This window comes from Vigna unguiculata, chromosome 3, assembly GCF_004118075.2.
Source record: "Vigna unguiculata cultivar IT97K-499-35 chromosome 3, ASM411807v1, whole genome shotgun sequence".
NCBI lineage: Eukaryota > Viridiplantae > Streptophyta > Magnoliopsida > Fabales > Fabaceae > Vigna > Vigna unguiculata.
The window spans coordinates 46,979,664-46,994,762 of NC_040281.1; the positions used below are offsets into that span (position 1 = coordinate 46,979,664).

Sequence of the window (15,099 nt, forward strand, 5' to 3'; positions counted from 1 at the left end):
AAATATAATAATTATTATTGTAATAATAATTATTAGAATTAGTATTAAATTATTATAATTATTATTAGTAGTAGTTTTTTTTTTCTATAGTTTCTATTTTATAATTGATATTATTATTATTATTATTATTATTATTATTATTATTATTATTATTGATTGGTGAAAGAATCCAAACAAAGATGAGGCCACTGGCATAAAATAAACTATGCTAAAATGTTTTTTCGCTCTAATTCCTTCATCGCAAGTTTCTTTAAAACTATCTTTCTTTACATTTATCTTCAAAAATCAGCTCACCAATCTCAAACAGGCTCACTTTGTTAACTATCTATCTTTCTCCTCCCTATAAATATATATAGATATATGTACTAACAGAGATTTTTAAAGTTTTTTAATAGAATAAAACGATGACAAATGAAAGAGAAAATATATTACTTTATAACGTCGTTCATGAGAATTGGAGAAAAGGTAAAAACATAAATTTTTGAATCATATATCTGACATGAAATTATCTAGACTTATTAAGTGTTATAAGATACAAGGTTGTTTAATTAATTAATAATCGTAAATAAGAAAAATGCATGAGAGAAAGATTATGATAATAACTATGCTAAAAATGAATCCGTTAATTAACACGTATAAATACAGTAATCACCGACACCAATCTAATACTGAATTAGCAGAACATATAGCCGAGAACTCAGTATAATGACACCGAATCAGCAACCAATCACGTCTCTTCAGAACTTAAAAGCAAGCATCAAGTAAACAACAGCAGCAGAGTGCAGCCAAACTGCAACAGAAGACAACGTCAGTTTTTGTCAATTTTTTCCAATTCACGGGTATCAATACTAGGCACACCAAACGTTAGCATAAGATCCAAACAAACGTTAACATAAGATCCAAACAAAGAAACAAATCACGAATTATTAGAACATTTGACTCCTATCTCCAGATTCATCAAACAAATACAAACCCATCACACAGGTTTAAATTAATTTCAGTCCAACCTATATCGGCCAGAAATCTAAAAACCTAATTCAATCCCTAGATTATCTCCAGCCAGCCCACTGTGAAATTTGCGTTTTTCTCTTGATAAAACAAACAAGAAAGGAAACAGCGTCAACGCATAATAGCTAGAAAGAGAAAGAGAAACATACCATCCTTCAAGAAAACCGGTTTCTTGCCTAGGAGGAGGAGGTTGTTGAACGTACTGAGGAGCGTAGCCTTGGGGAGGGTACCCCGGTGGAGGGTAGCCTGCCGGAGGGTAACCTTGAGCAGGGTACCCTGGTGGGGGATAAGAGTCCTTTCCTGGATACCCTGTTGAGTTAAAAGTATTGACAAATCAGAACAAAAACAATTCAATAATTGAAGAATACCCAGTGGGTTTGAAGCATTGAAATATGGTTTAAGTAAGAGGCATTAAAATAGATAGATGAATACCTTGTGGGGGAGGAACCCCAACTGGAGGCTGTTGGTGATGATCGTAGTAGCTCATGTTGATGGGTGTTTTTGAAAACGAAACTTGATGGAAACAAATCGACAACGAAGGCGAGTGATGCGGGGAAGAGAAAGAGCTTGTGGTGTTGTATATAAAGAAGATTCAGCGGCGGTGAGAGGAAGAGGAAGTTTCTTGTTTCTTTCGCTGAACTGAACCGACTAAGGAAACAAAAACGCGTTCAAAATCTGCAACCATTCCCGTGTTATATTTGAAACAAATATTTTCTTTTTAAGATTACATACGTAATATTCCCGTTGAGTGTGGATGTTGCACGTTGTTTTTCCACTACGCATTGCCTCCTTTTTTTTAAAGCACCTTTCAAATTTTTCCGTTAACTTTTTGACCTTTTTCTTCCCTCTCTCTTCATCCCCACCACTCACGTTATTTAACTATAAAGATTCGAATCAACCCACCACAACGGTTGCTGTTGTTATCTTTAATCTTCTTTTAAAATAGGCTCTTTATTTTCAAAAGTGTATAAGTATCTATCTATTTAATCAGAAAGCATATATAATCATTGAAAAAAATTTGTTAATGACTAAAGTCAGTTGTTAAAACGACAAATAAGAGTTATAATAATAATGTTTTTCCTTTTCTGTTGTAAGCGGAACCTACTAGAGGCTTTGCTTATGGAATAAAGTTTAGTAAAACTGTAAGAAATTATACTATTTTTAGGCGTCGCCATTAGATTGGTTATCTTAGAATAAGAAATAAAGGTTGAAAAAAAGAAGAAGATTGGACAAAGTTACAAAATAATAAATATTAATAGAGCCAACTGAAAAAAATAATAATAAACATTAACAGAGCCAAATGAAATAAATAAAATACAAGGGAGGAAGAAATAAGGCATGATATTTCTATAGAAAGCGTTAAGCCAATCATAATTAGTTAAGGAGAAAATATTTGATAAGAATAAAATAGTTTTAAATTTATCAGAAAAAGTTTTTTATTAACATTTTTAGTAAAAAGTAAAATACAATAAACTTTTCTATAAACTAAAATTTCACTTCTACATAAATTAAAATATTAAAAAAAAAGAATTTATGAGAGAAGTTCTAAAAACTATTGTATAAATAAATTGATTTTAACGTATTTACGTTAGAAAAAGTTAAAGCCAACCTCTACTCACATTATAGTACATGGGAAAATTTAATTATCATCACTTAATTTGTAAAAATAGAGATTAAATGTTTACTTTAAAAAATGTTTAATTTTTATTTCTCTAGTACAAAGAGACCGTAACAAAGTTAAATCTATTTTAAAACCACCAGCGTAAACAACGCGCGGATGTTGGCATTTTAAAATATTGTAATTTTTCAACTTCAGTTAATTTGGTTGACAAAGATAAAATAAGACATTAAAAATGTTTAAAAATAATAAATAACTAATGAAATTATTAAAAAAAATAAAATTTTTTTGAGCTACAAAATTTTGAGCACAAAAATAAAGTATGTAAGTTAAAAGTTTTAAATTATAGTAAAAGTAATGTTATAATTTGTAATTTACAAAAGTATTTTCAAATAAAATATAAATAAATTTTAGTAAAATTTGTAATCTAAATTTGAAAGTAGAATAAACCACAAAGTATTATCAAATAAAATATAAATATTTTTTAGCAAAAATTATAGTACCTTCTATACATAATTCATAATGAGTAAACTTTTAACTTATCATTCATGTTTTAGTGTTTGCAACTCTCTATTTGAATATCATTTGACATATATTTCATTGGCGGATCTTAACAATAATTTTGGGAGAGTCAAAGTAATACACTTAAAGTTTATAAAGTTGTATTTGATATAAGCACTATCTTAAATAAACTTTCCTAATTTCATCATTTTTACTTATTGAATTTCTTATTTAAGGACGTTTTTGTGTATCACATTCTAAGAAATTAATATTAAACTCATCACCTGTAATTGTCTGAATCGTAAAAAATCACTTTTCTAATTGAACGATTGTATTATTAGTATGATATTTCAGATTATGTAAAAAAATTGAATTTATTTTGTTTTCATCTTTATGGGTGACTTCCCTTATATTACTTTTAAAAAATAAATTTATTTTTTTATTCTTCATCAATCTATCATTTTTTTTAAGTTTAGAATTCAAAAATAGTTTATTATAATCTTATAAAAAATTCAAAGACATAATTACTAAAAGAAAACTCTATACTAATCAAGCCACAATTGAAAATGGGTTATGAAAAAAAATAGTACGTTAATTTTTCTTCTATATTAATAAAAAATGAAAATACAATGTCTCATGAGGTAAAAAATAAATAAAGTTAACAGTTAAACTAATACTTCATTATTAAGGAAGACAAAAATGAGTTTTTTCCCCTTTAAGAATAGAAGAGAACATAAGAGATAAAAACAAAAATAGTGAATTTGTGTTTATTTATTTTTTTATTAAAAAAAAGTGAGACCGAAAGATGATTATAATATGTGAAAAACTCAAAAGATAATGTGGAAGAAAATAAAGAAAATATCTTAATAAATATTTTTATTCGTTGTAATATTTGATTTTATATTTTATTATTTATTAACATTAAATTTTGTATATAATTTAATTTTCATTAATTTTTAATATATGTTACATTTAATTTAAAAATTCAATATATAAATTTTAAAAAAATCTAAAAAATTTGGGGCCATGGGCTCCTCCAGTCACTTTATGGACACTTTATAGGAAATAATTCATCATATATTGGTGGTGAGCATGATGAAGACATTGGTTCCTATGATTGTCATCTCATGGTTTGTTTAAAAAATTATTTAAATATATGAAAAATTAAAAATAAATACATAAATAATTTTTTATGTGGGTTGGTGAACCAACTCACTTAACCCACCAACTCGTGGTGGGTTGAGTCGGGTTGCAAAATTTCTGGCTCACTATAAAGTAACCCGGGTTAAGTTCACTAATTTTCAACTCGGCTCGTGGTGAGTCAATCTATGTGAGCCGTGTTGGCTCACTTTGACATGTCAAAAGTAACTTTGGGGGTGAGTAGACATGTCAAAGTGAGCCAACTCGGCTCACACGAGTTGGTTCACCATGAGTTAGGTTAAAAATGAGTAAGCTCAACCCGGCTCACTTTATGGTGAGCCAGAAATTTTGCAACCCATCTCAACCCACCACAGGTTGGTGGGTTAAATGGGTTGGCTCACCAACCCATATAAAAAAGAAAAAAATTATTTATTTTTAAATATTCAAATATTCAAATATTTGTTTAAGTAACCCATGAGATGACAATCACTATAAAATCAAAAATCAATGTCTTCATCATACTCACCACCAATATATGATGGATTGTTTCCAAGAAAGTGTCCATATAATCCAAAAAAACATAACTAATAACACACAATTTTTGTCATGCTATTTAACAAAATATAAATGAAAAAAATATATTTGTTTTGTCACACTAATTTAGGAAAATGTCTTTATAAGATAAATGTTTGAGTAGTTTATTATAAAGATAATAATTAAAGATTAAAGTATCAACATATATAATCAAATTAATTAAACAATCAAACTATTCAAATATTATTGAGCAACATTTTAGCATTTAAAAACATAAAATTGTGAACCTATATAATTAAGAGTGGTAAATAATTATAAAAAAATAAAAATAAAATTGTAAAAAAAATGTTAGTGGATTAAGTGAGCTGGGTTGAATTCAATCCATTTTTGAAAAAACTTAATTTTTCTCAACTCAACCCGTGAACCAGGTTGGCTCACGAGTTAGAACCCATTTTGACATATCTAGGGATGAGATTTGTTTTACTCTTTTCATATCATCAAAGAACATTTTTGAATTTGAAAAATGTTTGGAGGTGCAGAAGAAATCTTGGAGTTACAGGAAGAAATCCCCATAAAGTTATATAAGAAAAAGTTGAATTACCCGTTAGACAATTTTTAGTGATACGACAAAGGGAATTTTTTTTTCTGCATCCCATATTTTCATATTTTCTTCCTGCAGCCCATATATTTGAAAATTCTAATTATACTCATGCTGTAAATATAGTTTTAGATTGTGCAATCCATAGATATTTTGGATTATACAATCCGTAATACAAAATTACATTATGGATTGTACAATCCATAATACAAATTAATATCCCAGATTGTGATTTTACATTTCGGATTGTACAATCCAAAATATAATTTTACATTACGAATTGTACAATCTAGAATGCACATAGATCGTAGAATCCATAACTTACATTCTATGTTTTTCATCGTTAATTTCCATTTTTTTTTACACTTCATATTATTCATAATATTTTTAATATTTTCATTTGTTTTAATGGATACTTGTGATTTTTTTTTGAAGTGGAGATGGAAGGAAAAGATGGGATGGAGGTGGAGGTGGAAGAAGAAAATGAGGTGGAGGTGGAGATGGAGATGGAGATGAAGATGGAGATGAAGGTGGGAGAGGGGATGGAGTTGGAGGAGGAAGAAGAAGATAATAAGGTGGAGGTGGAAAAAGAAGATTGAGGTGGAGGTTGGAAAATGTATGGAGGTGCTGTGGGGGAGGAGGAGAGAAGAAAAGAAGGACAAATTTGACTTTTTACCTTGCTTATGGGCCTGCAGTAAGAAAACATGGGGGTGTAGGAAGAAATTCCTTACAAGTGGGGTTCTAATTGACTATTTTCTTGAATCATAACGAAAATGTACGGCCCATGTTTTATAGGCCATCGCAAATAAGACTAAATTTAAAATAAATTATTCATTATTTTTAAAAAATATATGTTCAAATCAATTTTTTATACGTAGTAAGGACCAATTCTGTTCTGAGTAATTTTAAGATAAGTATTTTTCTTTTTAGTTAATATATAGGCTATTTTTTTATATTGAATCAGTGTATACTATCCAAATTTTAAAATAATATTTTATAAAATTAATTAGAGTGATGTTTTAATTTTGAAAATGTTATTTTGGTGACAATCTTTTACAGGATGAGGAAAAGGTTGTGTGTTGACTAAGAAGAAATTTCTTTTTCGTTGACAAAACTTTGATAGATATGCTGTCTCTTATCATTTGGTTAAAGGGAAATCTTTTTGTAATCAAATTTAACATTTATAGTTGCTTATATTCAACTTTCATATTGTATGGACCAATTGTAACTTTCACATCATTCTTGACATGGATAAAGTAAGAAACAATTTTTTAACCCTTCTTTAAAGAAGATGACTCTTTTTTTATACATTTTTCACCACATAAACCAAGATATCGTAGGAGATAATTTTAGATGATTTTTTTCTATATTAAAAAGATCAAGACATGATGGTGTGAATTCACCAATAAACTCCTACAATTTTAGAAACATTGCAAAGTTCTAAAACTTGGAGAAAACACAAGATTAAAGACAGCAAAAACAAATGGGAGTGCAACAACTATAATATTTTTTATTGGATTATAAAAATTGGAGATCAACACTTGGATTTGAATGATAACAGTGAATGTAATATTAAAATATCAGAAGATCTTTTAATCGAAGACAATGATTTATCTTTACGTTTTTTAGTAGAATTTGTTTATCTTGATTTCTTGCATAATACGATGAATCTTGTTTTTTTAAAGATGATAGTACATTATCCTATAATTGAGTATGTAGAATAAGTAAATGATTTCATTTTATTTCTTACTTCTATTTAACAAGAAACTTATTTAAGTTTAGATACATATTGTCTATATGATGAAAACAACAAAAATTCATGTCAAATAATTTATACTAGAGTGTTTAAATGAAATTAAATGATCAAAAATTTTCAATCATAGATTTAAAATTGAAAGTTGGTTTATCTATCATGCTTTTAGAAAATATTGATAAAACAAATAGTATTATAATGATACAAGGTTGCAAGTAATAATTATAAAGAAATTGTTATTCCTACTATAATAATTATAGTCAAGAACATTGGTTATAAAATATTCATATTAATCATGGACTTGATCTATGCTGATTTTTTATTTTCTTTCAAATTTCAAAGAAGACAATTTCCGATAATAACAATAAACAAGAGTTAAAATCTATTTCTCTAAAATTAATATAAGATCAATTATATGTAGCGGTTTTTAAAGTCAAAATTAAAAATGAATCGAAAATATTTATTCTAGATCAAGATAAAATGTAACAACAATAGCTACAAAAGCAGTTTAAAAAAAATTGAAAATCTTTAAAATAAAGTGCCTTTTTCATTGGTCATGAATACGAGAGTATACAAATTATTCTAATACTAATTTAATTCTTATTTATGTATCTACTGTATATTAATTTTGGAACTAGAAAATTCAAATACACATTTTGTGAAGCTGCTGATCAATTTCACATAATCATTATTTAGGTCAAGATCATGAAATAATAAATTCATCATATTTAACATCTATATTTAAACTAGAATATCTATTTTAGACTCATTTAATTACTTATAATTATTATACGAAAACATTTAATATAATTGAAAATAATTTTGTCCATTGCAAGTGTAAAAATACTAATTTTTTATACATTTTTCACCCTATAAACCACCAACTCAACTTCTTTTAATCTTAAAAGAAAACCTTGAGTCCCTCACCATAGATTATTTAAATAAGTGACAGGGGACACAGTGTTAGATGGTAGGGAAGAGAGAAAAAGGTGTCAATTCAACTTCTCTGTTACAGAAAACTAACAAAAAAAAAAAACATAAAGTACTTGAATTTTCTTAGGTTTGAGTTCTATCAACTCCTCAACCTAAAACATTTCCTTTGAGATACCACAAAAGGCCCAACACAGAAAGGTCTTTCAACTTGTGTTCATGCTTGGTTCCAATCAAACTTTCTATTGATGAAATGTTGACTTTTGTATTTCTTTCATAGCAATGATGGGTTCATCCTCTTTAGCGGTGGACTTTACTATTTGTTGTGTTTGAGATTATTCTTATTCCTCTCCTTCTTTTTCCCCTTTTCACTGAACATGATTTTTTCTAGTTCGACTGGAGTGAAAAGTGCTGGATTTTGAAATTATAACATGAAATCGGATGATGTGTCTCATATATATATATATATATATATATATATATATATATATATATATATATATATATATATATATATATATATATATATATATATATATATATTTCACTATTTTTCATCAGTACATTGAAGATCCTGATCAATGGTAGAACTATAGCTTATATGAAAATTGATATGAAAATTAGAGTGTATAAAATTGGATATATTTGGATTATTTTGTGTGAATGGTAATTGTGAAAAATTTTGAAAAATTGGATTAGTGGGAAGTTAATCAAGCATGAAATAAAAATGGGATTCACACTGCACTCATTTTAGTTTGGTTCCATTGAATGAGAATAATTGAGAGGTTGGCGTGGAATGAAAGAATTTTATTACAGTAAAAGGGGTAGAAATTTGGTAAGGAAATAAAGGATTTAAAGGAAGCAAGAATGAAAGGAAAATGAGAGGGTTGTGTAAAATAAAATAGGGTCATCGTAACTAGTGCCCACCGGTTAAGGATAATTAATATACATCGATTTTCTATAAAAATATATAGATAAGTGTGATATTAAATAAAATCTGACTTAAAAATATTATTGTAACTTTATTTTCTTTAAAGAACAAAAATACTCATAAATAGGGATGTCAACGGGGCGGGTAGGGTACGGGTAGTAGCTCCCCCGTACCCTACCTGCTAGATAAATATCCGCTCCGTACCCGTACCTATATCCGTCGGGTATCTGTTATGCGGGTACCCGTCTATTTTTTTCATATCCGCGAGTATCCATGGGTACCCGCGGGTATTTACAAAATTATTTTAAAAATAAATATTTAATCATAAATTGAAATAAAATAAAACAAAATACATCATTGTCATAAATTTTAAATAAAGTTTAAAGAAACTCAAGTCCATACAAATATAAAAAATCATAAAAATAAATATAAAATGACGTTCAACACATTGAAAATTCTTTAATTAGTGCTTTGATCTACAAACTCACTTTCTCTGATTGATTTTTGAGAAAAAAATACGTCAGAATATTTTTTACTAATATATATATATCTTTATATATATATATATATATATATATATATATATATATATATATATATATAAAGATATTTTTGTGAATTAAAGTTTAGCGGGTACGGGTATCCACGGGCACAGATACTATGATACCCGTACCCGCCCCGTTAACATGCGGGTATCAAAAATACCCATACCCCCGAGTAATGGGTATCCATTTTGAATATCCGTTTCCTACCCATTGCGGGTTTTATCCGCGGATACCCATAGATACGGATATTTTTGACATTCCTACTCATAAATATTGTACATGTGTATTTAATATTTTATTTAATGTTCACAAATAAAAGTTAAAAACTAATTAAATAATAAAATAACTATATTTTAATGTTATTAAAAATTAAATATAAGAAAGTTTAAATTAACAGAAAAATCAACACAAAAATAGTATTAAACATTTAAAAATTTTTAAAAATATATAAAAAAATATAAATTAATAGAAAAACCAACAAAAAAATTAGTGTTAAACATCTACAAATGTTACAAAAAAAAAGAACAATTAAAGTGTCAATTTGAGATTTAATTGAATTTTTTTTTCTTTTTAGTAGAGACATTACAAATTTTAAAATTCTTGTTTTGTAACAGTGAGTTATTATCTATAAATTTAAGAAAATATTTTTGTCTTTATAAAATTTATTATGTACATTTATACTATTTTAATTACTGTATTTAATTATTTTAATTTTCAATGTAAAAATGATAATACCAAAATATATTTATTATCTATAACAATATATAAAGGGGATTATCCTTTTTGTGTCCACGTTTTAAAATACCAATTTTACCCTTTAAATATAGTAATTTATTAAATTTTTAAAAATTGACCATTAATTTTATAATCTTTTTATAAATTCGGTTATCTCTGCTTCTTCTCTTTCTTCTTTATTTATCAATGGTTATTCTTTCATCTATCCTGATATATTTCACTTTCTTTTAATAAATATAATTTTAGTTTATATAACAACTTAATAATATTACAATATTATCACCTACTAATATAATATCATGTATATTTAAAAAATACATACATAGACACAATAGATAATAGATAGTGCATTTGTTTATACTATGCTAATTCCTTAACGGTGTCCTTAGGCACCGGATAGAATAAGCCACCTCTTATTCATAAAGGAATCGTTAGTTTTCAAATAAAAGATTCAACCCCTGTAAACATTCATCTATTTAGGAAGCGCGGAGTTTTTGAGCTTAAAAATTATTAAACATTTTTTTAATATATTTATAAGTACAGGTAATGAATGGTTAAAGAAGCAATTTATAGTTCTTAATGTCCTATCTTAATATAACATTGAAGAAGTCTATGCCCTTCCCTTACAGCTGGAGGTCATACCCCAACTTGAAGTGGACAAGCATGTTGATGAAAACACAAACAAACAATATTTAGAACAAGTACCCTGTCTTTTAAATTAAACTCAGAATTGAATGAAAAACAAGGGATAAAGTGATTGCACCTTTGACCCGTGGTTCCATCCAAACAAACCAACCAACCAACATTCAAACATTAATATGTGAATGGAGCATAGTGGAACTACCACTACCAAGGCCATGTCGGATCCTTAGCATTTAAGAGCACGATTAGATATGGATCTTGAAAATCTGTAAAATGGATTATAGAATAAAAGAACAATTATCAAAGATGAATTTAAGTGAGACGAACTCATAAACCAATGAGCCCAACTGTTTTCTATGTTTTACAAAAATAATACTTTTTTATTAAAATATATAATAACCATTATATATAAGTCAATATGATTTAAGTTTTAAAATGATCATTAATATGATGCAGGAGAAGAATAGTGTAAGTCTCTGTTTAAGACTTTCGTTTTTTAATATTGTAACTTATATATTATGTGATCGCTGTGGAGTCTATAGTTTGTGGGGTAGCATTATTTGTTGTGTAGTTTAAAATTGAACCCAGACACTGCTGGTCATGCGTATAATATTAAGAATCAGTACTCGAAAAAAACACCAATTTGGCAAAAATGAAGTCTGAAAAGCAGAGGAACATTCAATTAACGAAATGGTTGGTGGTCCGCTACTAAAATTTCAAGGCAAACGTACAGTATTCTATAAGAACTTGGATGATGTCTAATTGTAGGGTTAAAATGTATACATACATGTCCTTTCCACAGAGAGATAAGCTTAACAAATACAAACCCTAATGTCTTGTTGTTGTTGGTGGTGCTATTGCTCTGCATGGTTTATTCATGGAAATGGGTGCTAACAGTGCGTTTAAGTTCCAATTTCTGCAATGCTCTGTAAGGCTGGCTTCCATTGCCCACCAGAACCAACGAAATGCCTTCCAACACCTTTGTTATTGCTGCTGCTGCTGCCGCCGCTGCCATTGCTATCCATTCGTTGGATCTCTTGTTCCACCTGACAATGAACAGGAAAAAGAGATAACTTTCACATTGCGTTGGATAGCTTCACACGCCAAGAGGTAAGGGGAAAATGACAAATCTTATTCATTCATGTAGTACAACAGATCACACAAGTCACAGATGGTAGGCTTCAACAGCGTTTCAATCCATGTCTGTGCTTAATAATAATAATCATCCATGTCTCCGAAACATTAATACTTATAGTAAATGTTGTATTTATCTGATATATCTTCACTTTTCTTTCTTTACTCTCTTCTTTTTGTTAATAAAAAAAAAGGTCACTTAAAAGTTGAAAAGATGATATCTTTAACTAAAAGCATCCATGGTATCCTATGATAAGATCACCAGTGGTCCTGACACGCCTTTTGCATTTTGCAATTTGGTAGTGCTTTCATGAAGTGGAAACGTGAAGAAACTTAAAAAGAGATAAAAACCAACACAACAAAGACATGTATCGTTATTTGGATAGTGGAGCATGCATTGTTTGACGTACTTTCCTAATTTACCACTGCATGCTCGACTAGACACTGTTTTATTTTACACTCAAAATCATTTTCTTTTGATATGCACATGTCCTGATGCACCATTTCTTGCTAAAATTAATTTAGACACATTTTAATTGTGCTCAATGCTTCAAAATTGATTCGGCTTCATTTTAATATAAACACCTAACCATATAGCATATATAATTTTTTAACTATTATTTTGGATATGCATTTCAGCTACAGTAAATGGTTTAAAAATAATTTTATCAAAATTATTACTTCCTAGTTTTAAGACAAATGTATGCTGAATTATTATGATCCCCATTAGTGTGTTGTTTATGTAAAATTCTATACTTCAGATGGTTCACTTGAACGTTCAGAAAAGGTTTTACCATTTTCTATAACCACTAACACAGTCAAATTAAGTAATAGTAGAATAAAAATGGACATTGCAGCAGAAAGGGTTTTAGTAAGCGCAACAACAAATTAGGAATTGAGTTTAATGAGAAAATCCCTTAACGCAAGATCTGTAGAAACCATGGTTCGATTGTGGATGACTGTGCCAAGAATCGTATAGCACAACAAACTTGCAACTAAAATAAACAATCATTACATGCACTCACCACCAGTGTCTCTGTCCCAACTAAAAGTGAGGAATATTTATAACCAAACTTGCAAAAAAAGAAAATCACCCTCGAGATCCGTACTTAAATAAATAATGATCAAATTCTGCCAATGTACTGAAGATATGGGTTTTTATGAATTTAAAACATGCAAACAGAGGAAGGGAAAAGGTATGGTAAAGATCCTTTATTAAGAGAAAAGAAAAACGCCGCACCTAAACGTTCCACGTTCCAACTAGACAATGCCTTAAAGATAAGGAAATGAAAAAGAAAAGGCCATACTATCCTTCAAACATGATATTCATAATCATAATCATAATCATAATCATCCCCACACAAGCATGCATACGAATCTAATATTTTCAAACCAATTTAACTAGTTGCACGAGAGAAAAAAAATTGAAACAGAGAGAACAAGAAACACGATTACCTTACTGGAACCATATTCATTTTTGGAAGTGAGGCTAGGATTTGAAGCTCTGTTATCTCTGTGCTTCATCTGAACCCCATGACCCCCTGTTTCCTTCAGCAATTTCCCGAGTTTGCCACATTTCTTGGAAGCAAACTCCTTCAATACATCTATGGCCCACCAAAACACACGCACCCACAATCAATTTTTCTTAATCTTTTTGTATAAAGAAACAAAGACAGGCAAGAATAGGAGGTAATAATTTATTATACCTTCGAAACTGATCAACCGATAAACCTGGCCAATATGCAAAGTATCGTCTGGTCGGAGAAGCTTAAGTTGTTTCATTGGCGTGCCATTGTCGGACTTAAGCGTAGGTGAGGACACGACCAGTGCAACATAATGACCAGGGTTGGAGTCCATAACCTGGTGTGCGCTAAGCGACCAATAAATCCTCTCGATCTTGTTCCCAGGGTGTTGAATCACAACAGTAGCCGCTTCCGCAGCTTGGCAATTCCCCATCTTTATTATTTCCAAACCGACTCTCTTGCAAACACAACGATTGTTATGGTGGAAAGATAGAGTGTGGTGTGGTGGGTTTATCAATCTGAGTAGTAGCAATTTGGGAAATGAATATTATAATGAATCTGGTGGATACATGGTTTACGTTTTGAAGTGGGTGACGTTTGAAAGACACGTACAACACGGTAGGTGTCAGGAGAGGGAGGAGTGAGAGAGAAAGAGTTGTTTGGGTTTGGATATAAATGAACCTGACGCTCTTCCAGGTTCACTGACGCACGCCAAGAATCAGGGTGTGTTTGATGGATGTGACCAACGCGAACCCGAATCCGACAAATGCCCAGAATCTTTTTTTTTCTTCGTTTTCTTTAATAAATGGAGAATTGTTCAGTTAGAAATGGTTGTGTTGTGTGATGTTTGGAGGATGTGAACAGGGAGAGGCGTGGCTAGAGAATTGAGTTGATGAAAGGAAAAAAAGGAAGTATGTATTATAGCAAGGATGGGACAGTGGACATAAATAGAGATTGAGGAGTTAAGTTGAGGCGTGTTGGATCTGCAAAACTCACCTGGGACTCAAATTGAACGTAACTTTGCTGTGTCTGCACTCTTTTATAATTGGAAAAGTAATTTTGCAAATGGGTTCGGTAGTCATTACTTTCCCTGCTCGGCTTCACTTCTTTCTGACCTATTTCTCATTCTGACCCACCACACCTTCAACGCCTTATCTTCTATTTTAAAATGTTAATTGCTTCGACTTTTGTTATTTACCCTAATCTAGTCCGATTAATTCAAACAATTCTGTTTCTGTCGAATAAAACCCCAGTAGTAATGTCATTGCCAAGTTAAATTTGCTTTACCACATGTAAGTAATTCATTGCTTTTATAGTTCCTTGTCACAGATTTGGTATGTGAAAAATGCGCCTACATTTTACCATTTTATTACATAGTTTGTTTCAATTGCATTTATATATTTTAGTATTTAGGATTACTTGTCAAAAACCTCTCCTAACTAAATCTGCAACTTGGCGAAGTGTATGGAGGAGGAATTTTGCTATACGTTAATATTGCTAGTGACGG

General features: G+C 29.6%; 2 protein-coding genes across 2 annotated transcripts; both read right to left on the reverse strand.

Moving 5' to 3' along the window:
- Nucleotides 1-495: 495 nt before the first annotated feature.
- LOC114176365 (cysteine-rich and transmembrane domain-containing protein WIH1-like) lies at nucleotides 496-1,737 on the reverse strand. The gene is made up of 3 exons (XM_028061396.1): nucleotides 1,441-1,737; nucleotides 1,158-1,317; nucleotides 496-790 (listed from the first exon to the last, which is right to left on the reverse strand). Exons 1-3 carry the CDS (start codon nucleotides 1,493-1,495, stop codon nucleotides 745-747), a joined length of 261 nt encoding a protein of 86 aa, XP_027917197.1. The 5' UTR covers nucleotides 1,496-1,737; the 3' UTR covers nucleotides 496-744.
- Nucleotides 1,738-11,617: 9,880 nt separating this feature from the next.
- Nucleotides 11,618-14,636, reverse strand: LOC114175852. The gene is made up of 3 exons (XM_028060684.1): nucleotides 13,776-14,636; nucleotides 13,525-13,673; nucleotides 11,618-11,981 (listed from the first exon to the last, which is right to left on the reverse strand). Exons 1-3 carry the CDS (start codon nucleotides 14,023-14,025, stop codon nucleotides 11,838-11,840), a joined length of 543 nt encoding a protein of 180 aa, XP_027916485.1. The 5' UTR covers nucleotides 14,026-14,636; the 3' UTR covers nucleotides 11,618-11,837.
- Nucleotides 14,637-15,099: the final 463 nt, after the last annotated feature.

Coding starts and splice junctions, on each gene's coding strand:
- LOC114176365 (XM_028061396.1), bottom strand. CDS start 1,495: ATGAGCTACTACGATCATCACCAACAGCCTCCAGTTGGGGTTCCTCCC. Junction 1,318..1,440: donor TGGGGTTCCTCCCCCACAAG/GTATTCATCTAT, acceptor TTAACTCAACAG/GGTATCCAGGAAAGGACTCT. Junction 791..1,157: donor ACCGGTTTTCTTGAAGGATG/GTATGTTTCTCT, acceptor CTTCTGTTGCAG/TTTGGCTGCACTCTGCTGCT.
- LOC114175852 (XM_028060684.1), bottom strand. CDS start 14,025: ATGGGGAATTGCCAAGCTGCGGAAGCGGCTACTGTTGTGATTCAACAC. Junction 13,674..13,775: donor TCGGTTGATCAGTTTCGAAG/GTATAATAAATT, acceptor GGTGGGCCATAG/ATGTATTGAAGGAGTTTGCT. Junction 11,982..13,524: donor ATGAATATGGTTCCAGTAAG/GTAATCGTGTTT, acceptor GTTCATTGTCAG/GTGGAACAAGAGATCCAACG.